The sequence below is a fragment of the Lepisosteus platostomus genome, chromosome 26, assembly GCF_059453375.1.
Source record: "Lepisosteus platostomus isolate fLepPlt1 chromosome 26, fLepPlt1.hap1, whole genome shotgun sequence".
In the NCBI taxonomy this organism is placed as follows: Eukaryota; Metazoa; Chordata; class Actinopteri; order Semionotiformes; family Lepisosteidae; genus Lepisosteus; species Lepisosteus platostomus.
The window spans coordinates 10686802-10703394 of NC_142636.1; the positions used below are offsets into that span (position 1 = coordinate 10686802).

At 53.1% G+C, this 16593-nt stretch overlaps 2 protein-coding genes across 4 annotated transcripts; one reads left to right on the plus strand and one right to left on the minus strand.

The window, feature by feature from the left end:
• The first annotated feature begins 712 nt into the window (after positions 1–712).
• Positions 713–3867, plus strand: LOC148640080 (uncharacterized). 2 transcript variants are annotated; one of them, XM_088620830.1, is made up of 4 exons: positions 713–868; positions 2474–2558; positions 3046–3176; positions 3517–3867. In XM_088620830.1, exons 2-4 carry the CDS (start codon positions 2492–2494, stop codon positions 3628–3630), a joined length of 312 nt encoding a protein of 103 aa, XP_088476956.1. In that variant the 5' UTR covers positions 713–868; positions 2474–2491; the 3' UTR covers positions 3631–3867. The 2 variants fall into 2 exon arrangements, with proteins under 2 accessions (XP_088476956.1, XP_088476955.1); XM_088620829.1 differs by having other exon boundaries at positions 714–868; positions 3043–3176.
• Positions 3868–6741: 2874 nt separating this feature from the next.
• Positions 6742–15519, minus strand: chrna11 (cholinergic receptor, nicotinic, alpha 11). Of its 2 annotated transcripts, XM_088621421.1 has the most exons (11): positions 14930–15519; positions 12773–12912; positions 12376–12420; positions 12094–12203; positions 11568–11647; positions 11310–11477; positions 10576–10770; positions 9705–9791; positions 9302–9411; positions 7604–8395; positions 6742–7531 (listed from the first exon to the last, which is right to left on the minus strand). In XM_088621421.1, the coding sequence occupies exons 1-10, from the start codon at positions 14979–14981 to the stop codon at positions 7640–7642; spliced, it is 1743 nt and encodes a 580-aa protein (XP_088477547.1). In that variant the 5' UTR covers positions 14982–15519; the 3' UTR covers positions 6742–7531; positions 7604–7639. The 2 variants fall into 2 exon arrangements, with proteins under 2 accessions (XP_088477547.1, XP_088477546.1); XM_088621420.1 differs by having other exon boundaries at positions 6742–8395; positions 14930–15446.
• Positions 15520–16593: the final 1074 nt, after the last annotated feature.

A 16593-nucleotide genomic window follows, 5' to 3' on the forward strand; every position in this document is an offset into this window, starting at 1 on the left:
CTGTAACGGGACTGTTCTACTGCACTGGGACTGTAGCCCCTATTGTAACAGGTCTGTCCTACTGCACTGGGACTGTAGCCCCTATTGTAACAGGTCTGTTCTACTGCACTGGGACTGTAGCTCCTATTGTAACAGGACTGTTCTACTGCACTGGGACTGTAGCTCCTATTGTAACAGGACTGTTCTACTGGACTGGGACTGTAGCTCCTATTGTAACAGGACTGTCCTACTGCACTGGGACTGTAGCTCCTATTGTAACAGGACTGTCCTACTGCACTGGGACTGCAGTCCATGGTATGTTGTGTAGCACAGGAGGTGCACAGCCAGTTTCAGGAAGTGTTGTACCCTGGCAAGGTAAGAGTTCAGGTGTGTCTGAGCAGGCACTGCCACGCCTGCCTGACTTCATAAGCATGGCAAAGTCTGTTTAACAATAAACTGCTCTCATGGTACTGCACCCAGGACTGGAAATACGAGCTGCAATTATACAGACAGGGGGAGGCACAAACAAACAGGTAGTTAAAGAGACAAAGATTGTATACACAGAAGTCTGCATCACTCTGTTTCTCTGCATGTGGAGACACACAGACCTGTGAGAATCCATGTGGCCTGGGAATTTGTGTTACTGTGACAACTGTACCACAGAGCAACACAGGGTAACACTACTCTAACAAACACAGGACTGTCACACACACTCAGACCTGTGAGAGTGTACCACACTGACGGCACAGTACCGTGCTGGGTGTGTCCTCTGGAGGGTGTGGGAGGAGAGGAGGAGGAGAGTGGAAGATCTCTATAAAAGACACACAGTCCTCTCTCTCCCTCAGTCTTCCCCTTGGCAGAAAACGAGAGTCTCTCCTTCGCTAGACAGGTAGGATTGCGTGGGGGGGTTGGGGAGGGGTGAGGGGGGGTCTTCACAGCCCACAGCCACATTCTCAGCAGGTAGGGGGAGTCTGGAACTTGATCCCCTTTATTCCTGACAGTGGAGTGGCGTGACATCTCAGTAAGAGCTCAGTGAAGATCTGGGGTACAGCGGGAGAGAGGGGGGTGACTCCGTCTCTGTAGCTCAGCAAAGGGAGGAAACAGACTTGTGTCAGGCTGCTCGGGATGAAATGGGTGTCGGTTCTGTCTAATAGGGCCCGACTGATGACTGGACTTGTGCCTGTAAATGTGTTGTCTTGACTCATGAGGGGGAGAGTGAGTTAGCATAATCTTCTTCATCATCACACCTGTGGAGTAACTGTACAGACACTCAGTCCAGCTCCTCTGTATCTTCACACTAACACTCCTTCATCATCATCAGAGCTGGAGAGTCACTGTACAGACACTCAGTCCAGCTCCTCTTTATCTTCACACTAACACTCCTTCATCATCATCAGAGCTGTAGTGTAACTGTACAGACACTCAGTCCAGCTCCTCTGTATCTTCACATGAACACTCCTTCATCATCATCAGAGCTGTAGAGTCACTGTACAGACACTCAGTCCAGCTCCTCTGTATCTTCACATGAACACTCCTTCATCATCATCAGAGCTGTATAGATCATACAGACTCTAAGGTAGAGAAGAACGACAGGTATTTAACACTGGTGTAAATGGCTTCAGTCTCACCATGCCTGTTTCTATGTTATGGTCTCCAGGTGTTATTATCCCAAGCCTGCTGGCTGGGCTCTTTCACTCCGAGGGGGTGCCCTTTGGGCACTGGGAGTAGCCGGAGTGTCACTGTCACCATTGTCATCATTGTCTGTTCTTAATTATCTATTGTTACAGAGATTGTTACTGTTCCTCGGCTGTCACCTGGGATACTGTAGACACAAAACAGACGTACTGACAGGCAGGACACACACAGGCTACCTGTCTGGCAGTCTCCCAGATAGACAGGACGTGCAGAATGGACATACAAAGAGTTTACACGGACAGGACACACAGACCGACAGAAAAAGAGATACAGACAGACTCACATGGATATAGACAAGCAGAAAACAGAGAGACACAGACAAATACAGAAATTCGATTATTTAGACATACAGACACAGTAAAATAAAGGAAAGACAGACAGGTTAAGAGAAGAACAGAGGGGGGTGCTGGGTTCAGGGTTTGGTGTATAAAACAGGTGGGTAGCTCAACACAAACACCTACCCCAGCAGCCTGTGCACCTCACGTACACTAACACACGCAGGCTCTCATATACCACTGGATGGACCTGACACACTGCATTCCTGAGAATGACCGAGCATGCCTAATGAACTCACTTGATTTTACTGCGCTGTGATTTTACACTGCTCCCACTGAACTTTACTGCAGTGTGTTATGCTTTTACCCTGGGCTTTACAGTACTGTACTGTGCTTTAGTGTAATTTGACCCTCTCTCTGGGCATGTAAAGGTGTTTTGTGAATTCAGGCCCAGGGCAGGACACTGGGATTGTCTGAAACCATCTAGGTCGTCACTGTTAATGAAACTCCTCCTCTGTCTGCAGTCACTTCTCTTGCCCACAATGACAAAACTCAGCCTGACGGTATGTCTGCTCTTCATCTGCCTGGCCTGGCCCTCCTCTACCTCAGGTATGTGAGTACGCAGCATGCCCCAGTCCGACAACATACTGTTCTTTTTTTCTTGACAAACCCTGCAACTGCACACAGGAGAGGTGAGGAAGTGCAGGCAGACTCCGCCCATGTGCCCGCCTTCCTGCCACTTATCTTTAAACATGTCACAGCTAGACCCGCCCCCAAAATGTAGCTTTCGCACTGATTGGAGGGGAGGCCCATCCCTCACTGGCCACACCACATGCCTGCATGGAGCCTGCAGGGGGCACTGTGTCATTGAAAACCATGGCCATCTAATCCCATCCTTCATGCTTGGGGAATCCCAGTCACAGTGCGCTAGAGACATCACCCAGACTCGAGCCCTCAGTCTCGGGTGAGTGCTTTCAGGCCATCCGGGTCTAGTCCTGTTGGTTCTGCTGGTGCTGGCCCTTGTCCAGCTGCTGTCCCTGCTGGTTCTGTCACGTCTGACTGACTCGGCTGTCCCCTCCACACTCCTGTCCAGCAGCCCTGTCGCCCCTGGAGCAGGCCATGTCCACTCTGAGGGATGTGTTTGTCCAGTACTCTGACAACCAGAGCAGTCTGACCCGGGAGCAGGTGCGCGCTCTGCTGTCCAACGAGATGAGCAGCAGTGTCAAGGTCAGTGAGTGGAGCACCTCGCTCTTCTGGCTGTCTGACTCCCTACCTCCCTGTTCCTTTCTCTGTCTCTCTGTCCTGCCTCTCCGTCCCTGTCTGTCTCCCACCCCTTGTCTTTCTGTCCTGTGCCTGTCTGTCTCCCTCCATGTCTTTCTATCCTGTGCCTGTCTGACTCTCTCCCTCCCTGTCTCTCTGTCCTGTGCCCATCTATCTGTCTGTCTGTCTGCTTCCCTGTCTCACTGTCCTCTGCCTGTCTCACCCTGTGCTGGTCTGTCTGTCTGTCTCTCTCCCTCCCTGTCTCTCTGTCCTCTGCCTGTCTCACCCTGTGCCGGTCTGTCTGCAGGAGCTGAACCTTCAGCTGCTGGATGAGCTGATGGGCTACGCGGATGTGGACATGAGCGGGTCTCTGGACCGCCAGGAGTACATCCGGCTGGTGACGTACATCAGCATGAAGTGAGAGTGGACCCCACTGTCCGGGTAACCCCCCAAAACAACGAGTCTATAGCCTGTCTCACCTGCTACCTGCTCCAGGACTGCTGAGCTCCCTGGCTGTAGAATTGGGACACTCCTGGGCTCTCCAGTCCATTCCTAGACCTTCTCATTGTCTCCCTGAAACAAGGAGCGACTACCCCTGAAACCTCTGTAACCTTTACCTGTATTCTCAGACTCCAATAAAAGAGTCCTCTTACCACAGGCTGAGCGCCTCTTGTTATTTATTATTATTCTGCTTGTTTTAACGGCCCTACTGCTTGGCTGACTTGTCAAGTTGAGTGCAGAGCTCAGGAACCATCAGGGCGCAATAAACGCAAATGGCCACAGGGGGGCTTCGAGAGCCGACACACTGACCAGCAGCGGCCGCTCGTGAAGGAATTCGATTTCCTGACGAGGGTCGCTTTCCGAGGCTGTGCAGCTCAGCGTGTTGGTTTTTTTTTTAGGCCCACGCATCTTACAGGTACCGAGGCTTTTCTTGTGTGTGTACAATTCAGTACCACAATCACACAGCACCGCACAGTTTTGAGCCATTGCTCACGAGCAATTCCTGAAAGGCTATCTACATTTTCAAAACCGCAAACGCAAAAAGTGAATGCCTGCCTTCAAAGAAAGGTGACAGGAGGGCAGGAATGCAGATATTCCTGGGGATATTAAACCTTTTCTCTCCAGAACAGGAAAAAAAAGCTTCTGCACATCTGTCCAGGACACCTGGCTGTCTAAACTAGGCTCCCCCTCACACGCCTACTCGTCCCTACATCTGGAAGAAAATTCTCATCTCCTCAGAGACCTCCCAGTTAAACTATGAACACCACTAATCTCCTGCTCTGTAGAGATTTAAATTGATGCAGGAATACACCGCAGAGACGAAATGCTAAATTCACTCTTTCTTTTCTGCATCGAAGACGGAACAAATTCCCTGCAAGCCTTCAGTCATGTCCTCCTGACTTGTCAGGACTGCTGGCTGGCTGCTCGTGTTAAAGCACAGGAGCTGAATTAACACTCTGTTTAATTGAATTGCTCTGCGGCTCTAATTACTGCTGGCTCTCTCCCTGAACTGCTGGAGCTCACACTCAGCTCTGCTCAGCCAGCAGCTGGGGTGCAGGACTGGGGTCTGGACCCTGCCTCTGTCCCTCGGTGATTCACAGATCACGCCAGGCCCCCAGTAACCCCCAGTCCTCCTCCTGTACCCCCTGTGACCCCCCTGGCCTCAACCTGTACTACCTGTGACCATGCACACCCTGGGTGACTCCAGCCTGCCCAAACATCATCATCATAATGTGTGGCCCCACCTGGATGATGCACCAGTCCTCTCCCACACACCAGCTCTCAGTGGGGAGGAGAGCAGAGTGATGGAGCCAGTTCAGAGAGGGGGGTTATTAGGAGGCCATGACTGGTAAAGGCCAGGGGGAGAATTTGGTCAGGACACTGGGGTAACACCTCTACTCTTTTCCAGAAACACCCTGGGGTTTGTAATGACCACAGAGAGTCAGAACCGTAGGACAGCGTCTTTTAATAATAAAACGTCCCTGTCACTGTACTGGGGCATCAGAACCCACACAGACTGCAGGGTGAGCGCCCCCTACTGGTCCCACTCACACCTCTACCAGCAACAGCCTTAGCTTTCCCAGGAGGTCTACCGTCCAGGTACTGGCCAGGTTCACACTGCTGAGCTTCAGAAGGATGCCAGCTGGGAGCTGCAGGGTGATATGGCTAGCGCACCCCAGTGACACTCAGCTGTCGGCGTGCCACCCCCCTTGGAAAATCAGTCACAAGAACAGCAGGCTGTGAAACCATGCGATAGTATGGCCTCATCTCCAAACTACAAGAAAAGACCCTGGTGCTCTGGAACTGGTACAATTAGAGCAAGCAGGTTCATTCTGGGGCTGAGCAGCAAGAACTCGCAGGCACAGAATCTCTTCAGTCCTGAACCGAGGAGACGACAAGGGCACTCGATTCCAGCTGTCAGATCTCGAAAGGTCAGTGCCAGAATCAGGAGACAAACTAGAACCTGGGGGCACAGGAGCAGACAAGGAGAACAGGAGACACGTCTTTACACAAAGAGTGGTGGGGGACTGGGACAGGCTCCGAGGCCGTGCCGCTGGCTTGGGGTGGGGGGAGACCCTTGGCTTTCGGCTGTAGCTGAGCTCAGAGCAAACAGGCACCAGTAAAAATGCTGGGCCTTGCTCTCTCAGCTGCCCGTCAATAACTAATTACTTGAGCCTGTCTCCCTCCCTCTGGTGAAGAACTGTGCTGGAAGACTGCACCAGCTCTGAGGGCGCCAATAAAACATTCCAGTGGCACTGAGGCCGCCCCTCTCTCTCGCTCGCTCTTCTGTGAAACAGGAGATTAGCAACAAGACAAATGGGGACTTAAAATAATATTAAAGCCATTTTCTTTTCTGCTTCACCAGCACAATTTGTACAGGAGCCCTGTAGCTGGTAGCAACGCCTGGAGTGGATTAGGCTTCTGTGCACTGGGAGTCTGACTGACAACTGTAAAAACCTGGAGTGGATCAGACCGCTGTGCACTGGGAGTCTGACTGACAGAACTGTAAAACCTGGAGTGGATCAGACTGCTGTGCACTGGGAGTCTGACTGACAGAACTGTAAAACCTGGAGCGGATCAGACTGCTGTGCACTGGGAGTCTGACTGACAGCACTGTAAAACCTGGAGCGGATCAGACTGCTGTGCACTGGGAGTCTGACTGACAGCACTGTAAAACCTGGAGCGGATCAGACCGCTGTGCACTGGGAGTCTGACTGACAGAACTGTAAAACCTGGAGTGGATCAGACTGCTGTGCACTGGGAGTCTGACTGACAGAACTGTAAAACCTGGAGCGGATCAGACTGCTGTGCACTGGGAGTCTGACTGACAGCACTGTAAAACCTGGAGCGGATCAGACTGCTGTGCACTGGGAGTCTGACTGACAGCACTGTAAAACCTGGAGCGGATCAGACTGCTGTGCACTGGGAGTCTGACTGACAGCAGTGTAAAACCTGGAGCGGATCAGGCTGCTGTGCACTGGGAGTCTGACTGACAACCCTATAAAGCCTGGAATAAGGAATAAGGCTGAAACAGAGTAGAAAAAGACATCTTTATTTTTGGATGCAGGTACAGTAGGAACTGCTGAGGCTGCAGTGACTGATGTGGAGGGCTGGGGCTCAGCGCTGGCGATCTCAGACTGGGTGTGTGCCTGTACAGGGGAAGGGTTGTACAGCGTGAGGGCGGGTCAGAACCTCACTGAGGAGGCCGAGCAGGTCTGGCACTGCGCTGAGGCAGGGGCTCGACTCAGGTGATCTGTACCCGACACTTGATTCCACAGCTCTGTATAGACTGCCCCTGGTGGAACCCGGGTCAGACCACACCCCACTGCAGTTCCCGAACACAAACAGGAGACCAACCAGCAGGGCGACACCCAGCCCGACAGCCGCGTCAGCGCCATGCCCTTGGAGAGAGAGAGGAAGTGTCTCCCTTCCCCCCTCCTCCTCTCTGTGTCTCTTGTGTTGCCTCTGAACAGAGCTTTGCAAAGGGTTTTAGGGTCCCATACCCCCGTGCCCCCCCCCCTTCTCCCCCCTGTCTCTCTCTTTCCTCCTTGTCTCCGCACTCTCTCCTGTCTCTCTCCTCAGTCTGTCTCTCTCCTGTCTCTACCTCTCACTCCCGTCTCTCCTCTCTCTCCCGTCTCTCTCCCGTCTCTCTCCCGTCTCTCTCCCGTCTCTCTCCCGTCTCTCTCCCGTCTCTCTCCCGTCTCTCTCTCAGATGAAGTCCTTGGACACAGCCTCCACGAAGTTGGGGGCTGACATGAGGATGGAGATGGTGCAGACTGTCTCTCTCTCTCCCGTCTCTCTCCCGTCTCTCTCCCGTCTCTCTCTCAGATGAAGTCCTTGGACACAGCCTCCACGAAGTTGGGGGCTGACATGAGGATGGAGATGGTGCAGACTGTCTCTCTCTCTCCCGTCTCTCTCCCGTCTCTCTCTCAGATGAAGTCCTTGGACACAGCCTCCACGAAGTTGGGGGCTGACATGAGGATGGAGATGGTGCAGACGATGTTGAAGATGCTGAAGGCCACCAGGCAGAGCCGGTCGATGACGGCGGCGGCGAACTTCCACTGCTCGCACTCCGTCTCGCCCTCGTCCTGCTCCCGGAACCGGTCCGCGATGAAGCGCACCTCCTCCAGGATGGCCTGCAGCTGGGGGTCCCCGATCCCGGCCGGGCACACCCCCAGACAGCCCCCGCCGGGAGCCCCCCCGCAGCCGGCGGACAGGGTGCTGCCCCCTCCCACGCTCTCCCCGTTCAGGCTGGGCACCCCCATGGCCTGGAGGTGCGGGAGGGGGCTGCCGAACTGGGGGGGCACGTGGGGCGGCGGGCTCCCGCTGCTCCCGGGCCCGCCCTTCCTGGGGGGCCGCTGGGGGGCCGTGATCACGGGCGGGTCGTCCAGGTTCTGGAAGCCCAGGTACAGCAGGTTCCCGTTATGGGTGCTGCCATGCGAGGGGTGCAGGCCGTGGAGCTGGGCGTGGAGCTGGGCGTGGGGGCTGAGCGAGGGCAGGTTTTGGGGGTGCAGGGGGTGCAGGATGGGGTCCGGGTTGGGGGAGCAGTGAAGGCTGCCCGTCCCGGAGCCCGAGGAGCACCGGCGCAGGTTCGGGGTGCAGGGGGGCCTCTCCGGGAGCCCCTCCTCTCCGGGACGCTTCATCCTCAGGAACCAGGCCACCCACTGGAACAGGATGAGCTCCACCTGGAGAGAGGAGAGAGGGAGAGGAGTGAGAGAGAGAGAAGAGCTGACAGTGCAGTGTGTGATCTCCTGTCCCAGCCTGAGGAACAGACAGTGAGCCTGTCTCTCAATAATAATAATACAGTGTGTGATCTCCTGTCCCAGCCTGAGGAACAGACAGTGAGCCTGTCTCTCAATAATAATAATACAGTGTGTGATCTCCTGTCCCAGCCTGAGGAACAGACAGTGAGCCTGTCTCTCAATAATAATAATACAGTGTGTGATCTCCTGTCCCAGCCTGAGGAACAGACAGTGAGCCTGCCTCTCAATAATAATAATACAGTGTGTGATCTCCTGTCCCAGCCTGAGGAACAGACAGTGAGCCTGTCTCTCAATAATAATAATACAGTGTGTGATCTCCTGTCCCAGCCTGAGGAACAGACAGTGAGCCTGTCTCTCAATAATAATAATACAGGGTGTGATCTCCTGTCCCAGCCTGAGGAACAGACAGTGAGCCTGTCTCTCAATAATAATAATACAGTGTGTGATCTCCTGTCCCAGCCTGAGGAACAGACAGTGAGCCTGTCTCTCAATAATAATAATACAGTGTGTGATCTCCTGTCCCAGCCTGAGGAACAGACAGTGAGCCTGTCTCTCAATAATAATAATACAGGGTGTGATCTCCTGTCCCAGCCTGAGGAACAGACAGTGAGCCCGTCTCTCAATAATGTTCTACGTGTTGCATGTTGTATTTAAATGTCGGATGATGTGACAGTACTGTAAAACGTCTGCAGATGTTGTGCTGATGGTATCTGCCTTGGCAACAACGTTCCCCCCTCCGTCACACCAGTGACGCTCCGAGACGCTCCGGGCTCTGGCCTGGCCTGTGGAGTGGAGATGGAGGCCGAGGGAAGGCGGAGGAGCTCTCACCCATTTGGGCATCCTTCCCCCAGACGGGTCGTGGTGATGGTACTGCAGAACCACCACTGTAGCCACAACGGACATGCCCACGATGATCATGGTACTGGCGAAGTACTGGCCTGAGAGAGGGGCGCAGGGAGACAGTAACACCTGAGCGACTGTGCCATCTCCGATCAGAGCCTGTGGAGCAGACTGTGCTGCTTCACTGTAAGCGATGGACTGAATGCAAATGGACAACAAGATGATTTTATTGCAAATTGATGTGTTAATTGCTATATTCCTTTGGTTTTTGGCACAGCAGTAACTCATTGATCAAGCGAATAAAGCTCTTTTAAACTTGAATCTGACCATTTGAAAGAGCAGGGGGACAGAGGGTGGGGGAGTCCGAGTGACACAGAGGCACCAGACTCACCGATCAGAGGAATGGAGTCAGACGTCGCCGGCATAATCTCCGCAACCAGCAGCATGAAGACGGTGAGAGACAGCAGGACTGTGATCCCTGCAGAGACAGAGAGACAGAGAGAGGGGAGGGGTGGAGAATCACAGTGAAGGATTACTCCTACTCTCACACACACACACACTCCCAGTGAAGCACAGCAGGGTGCTGAGGCCAGCAGAGCTGTCAGAGGGGGGTAGTATATAGACTGCAGAGAGAGCAGAGGGAGAGGGTGATGACTGTAAGAATCTGGAGAAGGAGAGGAGAGAGAGAGGGAAAGAGAGGGAGGAGAGGGTGAGGACTGTAAGAATCTGGAGAAGGAGAGGAGAGAGAGGGAAAGAGAGGGAGGAGAGGGTAAGGACTGTAAGAGTCTGGAGAACGAGAGGAGAGAGAGAGGGACAGAGAGAGGAGAGAATGTTAAAGGACCCTAAACAGACAATACACACAAGCAGAATATCTGAACAGCGAGGATAAACAGATCCTGATGAAGTACAGTGACCACAGCTTGGACATAGACCCTGGACACTGACAGACCTGTCTGTCCAGAGGGGTCAGGCTAAAAGACCACAGCCTGGACACAGACCCTGGACACTGACAGACCTGACTCACCAGAGGGGTCAGGCTTAGTGACCACAGCCTGGACATAGACCCTGGACACAGACAGACCTGGCTGCCCAGAGAGGACAGGCTCAGTGACCACAGCCTGGATACAGACACTGGACACAGATGCACCAGGCTGTCCAGAGAGGACAGGCTCACTGGACACTGTCAGACCTGGCTGTCCAGAGAGGACAGCCTGTGCTCCAGGACTCGACCATGAGTGGACACTGCGCTCCCACAGACTCACCCAGCGAGATCTTCTCCCCCGAGTCCGCGGGCAGCACGAAGACCAGCAGCGTCATGGAGGACAGCAGCACGCAGGGGATGAGCAGGTTCAGGGCGTAGTACAGCGTCCGGCGCCGGATGGTCACCACGAAGGTGACATCGGGGTACGGCTCCTTGCAGCAGTCGTAGAAAATCTCGTTGCGATTGCCTGGCACCCCTACACAGACAACACAGGCCGTGGGGTCTCCTCCGAAAAAGGGGGGTACTCTCAGCAAAAGCAGGTCTAAGCTTAAAATGGGGAGTCTCAGCAAAAGTGGGGACTCTTAATAAAGAGGGGTGTCTCCCAGCAAAAGGGAGGGACAAGCTGTGTAAAGGGGTGTCTATCAGAAAAGGTAGGGACTAGCGTTATAAGGAGTGTCTAAACAGAAATGGGGTGTCGTTGTAAAAGGGGTGTCTCAGCACATTTGGGCTCTCTTTATTTAAAGGGCTGTTTCAGCCAAAGTGGGGTCTCTTTGTAAAAAGGGGTGTCTTGCAAAAAGGTGGGTCTCTTAATAAAAGAAGGAACTGGCTGTATGAGGAAAAGTGGTGCCTCTTTGTAAAAAGGGGGTTCGGGGGTGCCTCAGCAAGCGTAGGGTCAGTATGTATGAGGGGCGACCCGGCCAAAACGAGTCCTCTGTAAAAAGGGGGTGTTTCTTAATAAAAACCAGGAGCGGCTGGGTAAGAGATGGGGTCCGGCAGAAGATCGGGGTCACTCACCCACCAGGTCCCACTCCCCGTTGGGCATGTACCCCGAGACGTCGGCGTCCATCATCTGCAGGTCCAGCAGCCAGCCGTCGTAAGTCCAGGAGCCGAACTTGAGCTCACACTTCTGGATGTCGAAGGGGAACCAGCGCACGTCCACGTTGCAGGTGCTGGTGAAGATCCCTGCGCACAGCAGCACAAGCAGCGGTCAGCGGTCAGCGGTCAGTGGTCAGCGGGCGGGGGGCTGGCCGGGCGGGGGGGGGGCACACGTACCTGGGGGCAGGTACTGGCAGTACCCGCTGGAGTTCACCAGGACGTTGGTCTTGAAGGTGGAGTCGAAGTGGTCGTCTGCGCTGGGGGGATGGGGGAGACAGAGGAGTTACCTGTGTTCAGGTGAGAGCTGCAGAGACCCAGATTTGGTGGGAGGTATCTGTGCTCCTGCTCAGGTGTGCTCTACCTGTGCTCAGGTGACAGCTGGACTCTTTCTCGTGTGCTATACCTGTGCTCCAGTGTGTTACCTGTTGTACAGGTGAGTGTTACCTGTTGTACAGCAGGATGTCAGAGGACTCTTTCTTGTGTGCTATACCTGTGCTCCAGTGTGTTACCTGTTGTACAGGTGAGTGTTACCTGTTGTACAGCAGGATGTCAGAGGACTCTTTCTCGTGTGCTATACCTGTGCTCCAGTGTTACCTGTTGTACAGGTGAGTGTTACCTGTTGTACAGCAGGATGTCAGAGGACTCTTTCTTGTGTGCTATACCTGTGCTCCAGTGTGTTACCTGTTGTACAGGTGAGCGTTACCTGTTGTACAGCAGGACGTCAGGTGTCCAGACCTGGTCGGTGGTGAATCGCAGGTTTTTCACTCCTGGGTATTTGGACTGGTTCCAGGAGAGGTAGTGATCATACCAGTACTGCTCAGAGATGGGAGAGGGTGACAGAGGGAGAGAGCCTGTGACTTGAACTCACACACACCATACACACTGACATCATACCAAACACACACACACAGTCACTCACACTTTCTGCCATACAGACACATTGGCATCACACCACACACTGACACACACACACGTGTGTCTTTACCATCTGAAGCCAGATGTTGGTTGTGAGGATCTGGTTCTTCTCATCCTGAAAGTACAATAGAAACTTATTTTAGTTCTCTAACGCAGAGAATCACAGAGACAGGCAGACACAATTATAGACAGGCAGACACAACTACAGACAGGCAGACAAACAGGGAGACACAATTATAGACAGGCAGACACAACTACACACAGGCAGACAAACACAAGTACAGACAGACAGGCAGACACAACTATAGACAGGCAGACAAACAGGGAGACACAATTATAGACAGGCAGACACAACTGTCAGACAGACAGGCAGAACTACAGAGAGGCTGATGGACATGCAGACAGGTAGTCAGGTACAGCTACAGTCAGACAGACAGGCAGGTACAGCTACAGTCAGGCAGACAGACCACGTCCATGATCTGCATGAGGCTGAGGGTGAAGTGGACAGTCAGGGGCAGAGAGTCGTTGCCCACTGGACGCTCCATCCTGTTATAGTCTTTCAGCAGCTCCTTCAGCAGAGTGCGCTGGTGAGGACCCTGCTCTGACACTGAGAGACAGAGAGACAGACAGGGACAGAGGGGGAGAGACAAGGGAGAGAGACAGCCTGGCATCAGAAAGAGGACTGTGGCACACAGAATATACTGCATCTATTTTCTTACACTAAATATTCTCTGCAGAGCACTGTCAGATTCAGATTTACAGCTTCAGTTTGAAATCCAGTACAGAATTTGCGATTTACAAGAAGCTGAATCCAGCAGAATTATTATCTGCAGAGTCAAGTGCTTAGAAGTAGATAAATATCAGTCACATTTCCCCCCGTTACCTCTTCTCTCTCTCTTTTCTAATGGCTTCAGGCCTGTAATAACAGGACTGTTCTACTGCACTGGGACTGTAGCTCCTACTGTAACAGGACTGTTCTACTGGACTGGGACTGTAGCCCCTATTGTAACAGGACTGTCCTACTGGACTGGGACTGTAGGTCCTACTGTAACAGGACTGTTCTACTGTACTGGGACTGTAGCTCCTATTGCAATAGGACTGTTCTACTGCACTGGGACTGTAGCTCCTATTGTAACAGGACTGTTCTACTGTACTGGGACTGTAGCTCCTACTGTAACAGGAATGTTCTACTGCACTAGGACTGTAGCTCCTACTGTAACAGGACTGAACTACTGCACTGGGACTGTAGCTCCTATTGTAACAGACTGTCCTACTGCACTGGGACTGTAGCTCCTACTGTAACAGGACTGTTCTACTGGACTGGGACTGTAGCTCCTATTGTAACAGGACTGTTCTACTGCACTGGGACTGTAACTCCTATTGTAACAGGACTGTTCTACTGGACTGGGACTGTAGCTCCTATTGCAATAGGACTGTTCTACTGCACTGGGACTGTAGCTCCTATTGTAACAGGACTGAACTACTGCACTGGGACTGTAGCTCCTATTGTAACAGACTGTCCTACTGCACTGGGACTGTAGCTCCTACTGTAACAGGACTGTTCTACTGCACTAGGACTGTAGCTCCTACTGTAACAGGACTGAACTACTGCACTGGGACTGTAGCTCCTACTGTAACAGACTGTTCTAATGGACTGGGACTGTAGCTCCTACTGTAACAGGACTGTCCTACTGCACTGGGACTGTAGCTCTTATTCTAACAGGACTGTTCTACTGTACTGGGACTGTAGCTCATATTGTAACAGGACTGTCCTACTGCACTGGGACTGTAGCTCCTATTGTAACAGGACTGTTCTACTGCACTGGGACTGTAGCTCCTATTGTAACAGGACTGTTCTACTGGACTGGGACTGTAGCTCCTATTGTAACAGACTGTTCTACTGCACTGGGACTGTAGCTCCTATTGTAACAGGACTGTTCTACTGCACTGGGACTGTAGCTCTTATTGTAACAGGACTGTCCTACTGCACTGGGACTGTAGCTCCTATTGTAACAGACTGTTCTACTGCACTGGGACTGTAGCTCCTATTGTAACAGGACTGTTCTACTGCACTGGGACTGTAGCTCCTATTGTAACAGGACTGTTCTACTGGACTGGGACTGTAGCTCCTATTGTAACAGGACTGTCCTACTGCACTGGGACTGTAGCTCCTATTGTAACAGGACTGTTCTACTGCACTGGGACTGTAGCCCCTATTGTAACAGGACTGTCCTACTGCACTGGGACTGTAGCTCCTATTGTAACAGACTGTTCTACTGCACTGGGACTGTAGCTCCTATTGTAACAGGACTGTTCTACTGCACAGGGACTGTTCTATGTGGTTTTCTCCAATCCTGTGTTATACGTGCAGCTGTCTTTATTGAACAATAAAGCCCTGCATGGCTGTGACTGGACCGCGACAGCTTCAGTATCGGAATTCCCCCGGCCAGCTCGTTACCGGTCTCCAGACAGGCCGTGTGTGTGAGTGTGAGCGTGCCGTTAGCCTCTGCCTTCACTGCACTCGCTCAGGCTGCGCTGCCGAAACCCCCCGGCCCCTCTCCGCACCGCCGTGCGCCCACACTCCCTCCACACCCCCCCAGAACCAGCCCCCACGAGAGGCTTACCTCGGATCAGGGCTGCTGCGCTAGCCAGGTGGAGAAGCAGAGACGTCAACATGATCCGTCTGCGGCGAGGAGGAGGAGGAGGAGAGAGAGAGAGAGGGTAGGGAGAGCCGGGGATGCAGGCTGCCTGGGGTCCGGAGTCCGGGATCCTGGCACGGATTGGGAGAGAGAGGGGGAGGGAACAGGCTTCCAGAGCGCACTGACAGCGAGCCCGCGGCTGGCGGTCTGACTGGGAGACGCACGAGCCAGCTCCCCCTCCTCCCTCCTCCCTCTCGCTCGCCGGTCCTTTCTGCGCAGGAGAGAGAGAGAGAAAAGGAGCTCCCAGACACAGGGAGAGAGAGAGAGGAGAGAGGAGAAAGAGGAGAGAGAGGAGAAGCTCCCAGACACAGGGAGAGAGAGGAGAAAGAGGAAAGAGAGGAGAGAGAGGAGAAGCTCCCAGACACAGGGAGAGAGAGGAGAGAGAGGCAGAGAGGAGAAAGAGGAAAGAGAGGAGAGAGAGGAGGAGCTCCCAGACACAGGGAGAGAGAGAGAAGGGAGAGAGGAGAAGCAGCAAGACACAGAGAAAGGAGAGGGGAAAGGCAGAGAGAGGAGAGAGGAGGAAAGGAGGAGAGAAAAGCAGCCGTAACACCCTGCAGCTCCCAGCTGGCAGCCCACTGGAGCTCAGCAGTGTGAGCCTGGTCAGGACCTGGACAGGAGACCTCCTGGGAAAACTAAGGATGCTGCTGGAAGAGGTGTTAGTGAGGAAGCATCCAATAGGTCATTACTCTTAAGTTTTTCTTTGCTTTTCCTTCAGCACCTGTATTTTATTTGACTGGTGCAGCACTGTTTTTAATGTAATAGTTAACAGTTCTAGTAAGTAGCTCTCGAGTGGGAGTGTGGGGGCACATCTGGATACAAGTGGCCAGGCCTGCACATCTGGATATCCACGCACCTCTTTACCAGAAGAGCACCGAGAGCCTCTTGCTCAAGCTGCACTTTTAACACGTTTGCAGCAGTGTTCAGTAAATCAGTAAAAGGAAGAGCTGACAATATTCCACACCCCCCACCCAGACACTAACAAGGACTACCGGAGACTGACACGCCGCGATCAATGGGCTGTAATTACTGAAGAGAGCTCAGCAGACATCAATACTGTTTACTCAGAGCTGCTGAAGAGGGATTTATGATCCTGCACATCCATGAGGCTGCTCGTTAGCTTAATTAGGTTAACGACGAGGTTCACCTGACTTCTGGCATGCTGCTCCAAGAAAATGCAATAAACCCTTAGTTGCAGTCTAATGATTAGTGATGATCTTGTATATACAGAGTGGAGGGTACAGACCCAGTGGTCCAGTCCGGGCCGGGTCACACTGTAACCCTACAGTCCAGAGATCACTGGTCCAGTCCGGGCCGGGTCACACTGTAACCCTACAGTCCAGAGATCACTGGTCCAGTCTGGGTCACACTGTAACCCTACAGTCCAGAGATCACTGGTCCAGTCTGGGCCGGGTCACACTGTAACCCTACAGTCCAGAGATCACTGGTCCAGTCTGGGCCGGGTCACACTGTAACCTTACAGTCCAGAGATCACTGGTCCGGTCTGGGTCACACTGTAACCTTACAGTCCAGAGATCACTGGTCCAGTCCGGGTCACACTGTAACCCTACAGTCCAGAGATCACTGGTCCG

What these genes read in the sequence shown, in the direction of transcription:
- LOC148640080 (XM_088620829.1), top strand. Translation starts at nt 2,492, where the DNA reads ATGACAAAACTCAGCCTGACGGTATGTCTGCTCTTCATCTGCCTGGCC. An exon ending in CTGGCCCTCCTCTACCTCAG is followed by an intron (nt 2,559 to 3,042) that starts GTATGTGAGTAC and finishes ACTCCTGTCCAG; the next exon opens with CAGCCCTGTCGCCCCTGGAG. An exon ending in AGATGAGCAGCAGTGTCAAG is followed by an intron (nt 3,177 to 3,516) that starts GTCAGTGAGTGG and finishes GTCTGTCTGCAG; the next exon opens with GAGCTGAACCTTCAGCTGCT.
- chrna11 (XM_088621421.1), bottom strand. Translation starts at nt 14,981, where the DNA reads ATGTTGACGTCTCTGCTTCTCCACCTGGCTAGCGCAGCAGCCCTGATC. An exon ending in CGGGGAGTGGGACCTGGTGG is followed by an intron (nt 10,771 to 11,309) that starts GTGAGTGACCCC and finishes TTGTCTGTGTAG; the next exon opens with GGGTGCCAGGCAATCGCAAC. An exon ending in TGACTCCATTCCTCTGATCG is followed by an intron (nt 9,412 to 9,704) that starts GTGAGTCTGGTG and finishes CCCCTCTCTCAG; the next exon opens with GCCAGTACTTCGCCAGTACC.